The 6,351-nt window shown below is 31.9% G+C and overlaps 2 protein-coding genes across 2 annotated transcripts; both read right to left on the bottom strand.

Moving 5' to 3' along the window:
- On the bottom strand, positions 2,226 to 3,514 carry LOC107646039 (short-chain dehydrogenase reductase 3b-like). Its single transcript, XM_016350229.2, has 2 exons — positions 3,283 to 3,514; positions 2,226 to 3,052 (listed from the first exon to the last, which is right to left on the bottom strand). Exons 1-2 carry the CDS (start codon positions 3,297 to 3,299, stop codon positions 2,266 to 2,268), a joined length of 804 nt encoding a protein of 267 aa, XP_016205715.1. The 5' UTR covers positions 3,300 to 3,514; the 3' UTR covers positions 2,226 to 2,265.
- On the bottom strand, positions 3,773 to 5,546 carry LOC107646038 (short-chain dehydrogenase reductase 3b). Its single transcript, XM_016350227.2, has 2 exons — positions 5,410 to 5,546; positions 3,773 to 4,859 (listed from the first exon to the last, which is right to left on the bottom strand). The coding sequence occupies exons 1-2, from the start codon at positions 5,421 to 5,423 to the stop codon at positions 4,055 to 4,057; spliced, it is 819 nt and encodes a 272-aa protein (XP_016205713.1). The 5' UTR covers positions 5,424 to 5,546; the 3' UTR covers positions 3,773 to 4,054.

Here is a 6,351-nt window from a genome sequence, read left to right as displayed (position 1 = left end):
AGAATAGATAAAATTAATATTAGTTAATACAAAAAATTTAAAATAAATTAAAGAAGAAGTTTTTTAAAAGTTAGAAGGAAGAGAAATGTACATTTATAAAATAAAATAAAAATATCATTTTATCATCTCACAGGGAAGAAGAATAAAATTTTCTCTTATTTTAACATCAAATTAGTATCCTATAATATAGAACATATCAGACACAATACAAAAATAGAAACTAACATTACGTTCACCCAAGAAATATAATATATTTTTTATTATAGGAAAATATTTTGGCACAGAGACCAGATGAACTCAGCTTTTTTTTTTGGTTTGTGGTTCTAATGTTCCAAGACCTCTTTAAACTCTATTGGACATCCAAACTCAAAAGCACTCATAAAAAAAACCAAACCCTGGGCATTTTTTTGGCCCATCACCCAAAAAAGGTAAATTATATCATTAAATTAACCAACTGTCTTTACTTCAATAATCCCATCCGAAAAGCATTTCAAAAGGCTGCACCCCACTACTTGTGTCAGCCATTCTGCCTGCTCAGCAACATTAACGTTGCTGGTCCCCTTGCACGCGTCCATAGCATACCAAGTCCACGTAAGATCTAGACGTATGGATATCTTCAACTAACCATACCATAGAATTTGCCATTATTTTAAAGATCAAGAAGAAAAAGTTGAAACAAAAGAGATAAAATGAGACTTATGATAGCTATTACAAGAAGGTTACAGTGTCAAGTAGTTTTAGTGTTGTTCTACTATTGTTGTCACCGCCACCTTCAATCTCTTTGGATGAGGACTATGATGATGATGAGGATGAAGATGACACTAACGAATATAGTTGATAGTTTTTAGTATGGTTGAATAATACACTGAGAATTATAGTTGATGTATCAATATACACTTTGTTTATGTTTTGAATTATATTGACTTACTTGTTTATTATAGTACTTTTTTTTTAGTTTAATAATACGATAAATTTGTTTATTTTTTAAAATATTATAAATGTTCGAATACAAGATAGATGAAAATTTGTATTTATTAAATTTATATTTATTTTGTATGAACACAGGTTTATTTTGCAATGGAAAAATCTAAAAAAAAAATTTGTTTTTGTCTGTATTCAGAGTTTGGAATGTTTTTCCAGGCTTCAATTATAGACAGAAAATCTGTCGAAAAATCTGATGCTAGTTACTGATGAAAAATCTGTTGTTAGTTACTGATGAAAAATCTGTTGAAAAATTTAACGCTAATTATCGACAAAAAATTTGTCAGAAAAATTAACGTTTTTAGCAAAATAGAGGGGACGATTATCGAAAAAAATTTGTCGGTAATGAAAAAAAATCTGTTGGTAAATAATTTTCGATGAAATTTTTATAAAAGAATAAAATTCGTCCATAATTTTATCAGTAACCAAAATTTGTCTGTAATAAAGATTAAACCTATCTGTAAATCTATTTATAATAAGCAATTTTCTAGTCGTGTGTTTCTCATTTTTTTTATATATGAAAACTAATCATGTTAAATTGTTGATAATCTTATCTTGCTATCGGTTAAGTAATATTACGCTCAGAACCTCCAACAAAATATTATTTTCTCTGTACATTCCAATTTTTTATCTATTGAACTATATTCGTTAATTCTGCTATCGTCCTTCCTCTTCTCAACCTCTACTCAATTGTTAAAAAATATCAAATGCACGACATACAACCTCCTCCCTCCAATATTGCCTCTCTTGCGCCACTCATACTAGACTTTGCTCTTCTGCACTGCATGTGTATACTGTGAATATACGTATATAAAGATTCTCCCTAAAGAGTGTTGGATACTTTTTTATTTAATTTATGCTGCAATAGTAATTTCTCCTCTCTTCGCCAAACTTCATCTTCACCTCTCCTTTTTTTTCTTGTTGAAAACTTATTTATTTCATTGATTTGTATGTTAAAAATTTTATGTGCATGTTAATTATGTTAAATCTGTGTTTAAATTGTGTTTTACTTTAATACATTTGATTGAATTGTGTTAGATTTTATTATGAATGCATTAATTTTTTTTTTAAAAAAAAAAGAAAAATTAAACATTAATATCAGTGAATACTCACGAATATCATATCTTTTGTAAAAAAAAATGAAAATTTAAAATAAAATCACTATTTTTAATATAAAATATATATTAAAATATAAAACACATATTAAAAATAAGTTAAATAATTTATAGATACACAATGATTAATTTTAGTGAGTGATCTTGATATATATATTTTACGAGATTTTCATTTACTTTTTGAAACAGGGCAATTAACGGCTAACAAACCTCCGTCAATGACCAAATTGTGTCCACTAATATAAGCCGATTCATTAGAAGCAAGAAACAAAGCCGTTTGTGCAACATGAATCGGCTTCAACACAATCCCCTGCAAATTGGCACCAGCAACACCAGCACTTTCAACTTCGCTTGCTTCCATACCAAGAGCTTCACATGCCAAAGGTGTGGCCATAACATAAGGTGAAATCGGATTGACCCTAATCCCATAAGCTCCAAGCTCACCACACGCGGAACGCACAAGACCCACAAGGCCATGTTTGGATGTGTTATAACCATGACCTGCTGAATCGCCACCAAGTGCAACCATAGAAGCTACACTAGCAGTGCAAATTATGGAGCCACGTGTCTTTCTTTCCACCATGACACGTGCCGCATGTTTAATACACGCCGCTGCTCCACGAACATTCACAGCTACTGTGTTATCAAAGTCATTCAAATCCAAATCAAGTATGTTACAGAGAGAGCCCATAACTCCAGCGTTGCTGAACATGATGTCTAAGCTTCCGTACTTATCCATGGCGAAAGCAACGGTTTTCTCAACTTGTTTCTCGTCTCTAACGTCGCAGTGATGGTAACTCACCTTGTCTACGCCAATGGAACTTGCAACTTGAAGCCCCAATTCATCGTTAACATCTGCTATAACAACAAGTGCACCGTTTTCCACAAATAACCTCGCTGCTTCTGCTCCTATTCCACTTGCTCCCCCGGTCACAATTGCAACCTTGCCTTCCAACCTAAAAATCAAAGCAGATTTGCATCAAGGTATGATTAAGAAGCTAAAATTAAATCTACTAATTAATTGGTCCAATTAACATCACTCATTCACATAATCCACTCATATAACATACTATTTTCTAGTCACTAAGGAATAAAATTGGCAGTAAAACGCTGAAACTAGTATAGCGGTGGCTTGATCAACTTGCTTCTAATAAAAATATGTGCAGTCATATATATTAAGAATTACCTTTGCTTAGACGACATTGATATTAATATGGCTTCGCTGCTTTGATGTGCAAACCTGGCTTACAATTGAGAAACTCTTGTTGACAGAAGCAAAAGTTGAAGGCGTCCTGCTAGTTATTTCATCAATACTCTGATTAAATAAAAGCCAGTGGTGATTAGAATTTGGGTACAGAAGAGTTTAGGTACTACTTGAATAGCTTCGCACGTGTTTGTTGGGAGTAATAATAATATATTTTGTATTTATTGAAAATTCAATTCTGAAATAATGACCACACAATTTCCATCCTTATTGGTGGACGGGCATGAGTGGAAGAAAGGTCCATCTTCCATCATGACTTGATTGCGATTTTAGATCCAATAATTACAAAATTTCAACAGTCACTTGTTTTGCAAGCCAATCCTCTGATCCATTCATTGCCTTTCATGTTAGTAAATTCAGATGGAATTAAATGAATGATGTAGAGTAAAAATATTTATTTGCTTTCAGAAAAAAAAGAAAAAACTTAGCATTTCGTAGTACCTCTTTCTCAATCAAAGGCATGCATGGGACAACTGAATTCAACAAACACAATGTGAAACAATCATACAACATATGGGAGATCAGAACAATATGATCTCAATTTATTTCATGATCTATTTTTCTGGTGATATATATCTGTATCGATATATTACTTTATTGTGGCAATCACACAACGCACAACTATAATCATAATACAATAATACTGAAACATCAACACACACTGCGATCTTATCTGATCTTTCATTTAATTTGCTTAGTTTTTTGCAGCTTCTTCTTTTAGGATGAATCCAAAAGTTTTATTAACGCCCAAGAAACCTCCATCAACGACCATGTCGTGTCCACTGATATAAGCAGATTCATCAGAAGCAAGAAACAAAGCCGCTTGAGCAATATGGATCGGCTTCAACACAATCCCCTTCAAATTTGCACCAGCAACAGCAATCTCTTCAACTTCACTAGCATCCAGATTCAGAACTCTAGTTGCGAGTGGGGTAGCTATAAGATAGGGTGAAATTGAATTAACCCTAATCCCAAATTCTCCAAGGTCACCACAAGTTGAACGCACAAGCCCCAAAATACCACTCTTGGATGCAACGTAACCCTTACCATCAAAACCTCCAACAGAAACCGTTGCAACCGTACTCGCGGTGCATATTATGGAGCCACGTGTCTTTCTTGCAACCATGACACGTGCAGCGTGCTTTATGCACACTGCATATCCACGCAGATTAACTGCAATCGTGTTGTCAAAATCATTCAAATCCATATCAAGGACGTTACTTTGAGAACCTGCAACTCCGGCGTTGCTGAACATGATGTCTAGGCCACCGTATTTTTCTACGGTGAAAGCAACGGTTTCTTCAACTTGTTTCTCGTCTCTAACGTCGCAGTGGCGGTAACTCACCTTGTCTGTACCAATGGAAGTTGCAACCTGTTTACCGAGGTCATCTTGAATATCTGCTATAACCACGCATGCTCCGTGTTTGGCAAATAGCTTCACTGTTTCTGCTCCGATTCCACTCGCTCCACCGGTCACAATTGCCACCTTTCCTTCCAACCTAAAAATCATACCAAGTTGAATAATTATATGTACAAAGATAAATGTTTCTAGCTAGGAGCATTTTTTTGTGTGCTCACTTGAACTACTTGAACACTAACATATTTTAGGACAATAAGTTATCATTTGTTATGTGAACAAGTATATAGAAAAACGAAAATATTTGGTAACAATTTAGTCAAAATTAATTAAAAATTATTTTATTTAATATTCATTAATTACTTCAGTAATTCATAAATATTAAATAAGATAAATTCTAGTTGTTTTTTATTTTCTTAGCAGTATCAATAAAAAAATAAGTTATCATTTGTTAATTGTTTCCCTTATTCAAACATAACTAAGTTACATTATGAGGATTCTTAACATGAGGGATAATATCAATCACAAACAATATTAATGGATAATATCAGATGACTACTAGAAAACAAAGAACACCTTCAAACTTTGTCAAACTAAATACCAGTCTACATGATTCAGAATGGATGTATAAAGCATAAAATATGATAGAGAAGATATTTTGGAAGAAATATATGTTGAACATCATTGGTTACCTTTGCATAGACATTGCTAATGATATGGCTACTCTTTTCTTCTTTGATGTGCAATGCTACCTTCGCTCTTACAATTGGGATACTTTAGTTCTTTAGTTGGCTTGTGTGGATTATTATTGTGGAGTCACCAAAATTTATAGGGAACACTTGGCGCCGCAACCAAGCTAAAATTAGGAATAGAATTCTCTCAATTTTTTTTATTCGCAGCTTTTTTATTATAAAATATAATTTTTATTATTTAATATTTTTTTTATATATTTTCTGTCTCACTTAAAAAGTATACGATAAAAAAATACATTTTATAAAAAAATTAAAAAATTAAAAAAATCCATTCCCTTAAATTAAAGTAAAAACTCAGGTGTATTTAATTTTATGTGAAGTTGATAACTGAAAATTATTAAATAAAAATTTAGTTAAATTATTCAAATTATTTAACCACTCACAACTATCAACTACACGTAAAGTTGAGTGCACTTAAATTTTCACCGTAAATTAAACCATTCTCGTTATTTCATTGTGTGGAGAAAATCATGCCAACAGTGATTAGCTTTAGTAAGAGAATTCATTCATATTATTATTGACTATTCACTAGTACCTATTTAAAGAAAGGAAAGCATTACACGTTTATTAAATTAAAAATGTGTTCTGCACCTTTCCTCTTACAGGCTGAATTTATGAACATATTAGATTACTTGTCGGCATCATGGATTATTGGATTTCTTCATTTATAGATTTTACATACAATTTTAAGAGAGGTTATTGTCATACTTATTCTCACACTTTATTAATTTAATTTAATTTTTTCTATTATCCTTTCTTCACAACTCTACGAGTTATAACTACCTTCTTGTTTTTATTTGTCTATTTCGTTTTATATTATTGTGAAGCTAATATATATTATAGGGAGATGTATTTAATCTAATTATTATTAAAAATAAAATA

This window comes from Arachis ipaensis, chromosome B06, assembly GCF_000816755.2.
Source record: "Arachis ipaensis cultivar K30076 chromosome B06, Araip1.1, whole genome shotgun sequence".
Lineage (NCBI taxonomy): Eukaryota > Viridiplantae > Streptophyta > Magnoliopsida > Fabales > Fabaceae > Arachis > Arachis ipaensis.
Note: the sequence above shows the minus strand (reverse complement) of the source record. Positions and strands in the feature narration are given on the sequence as shown.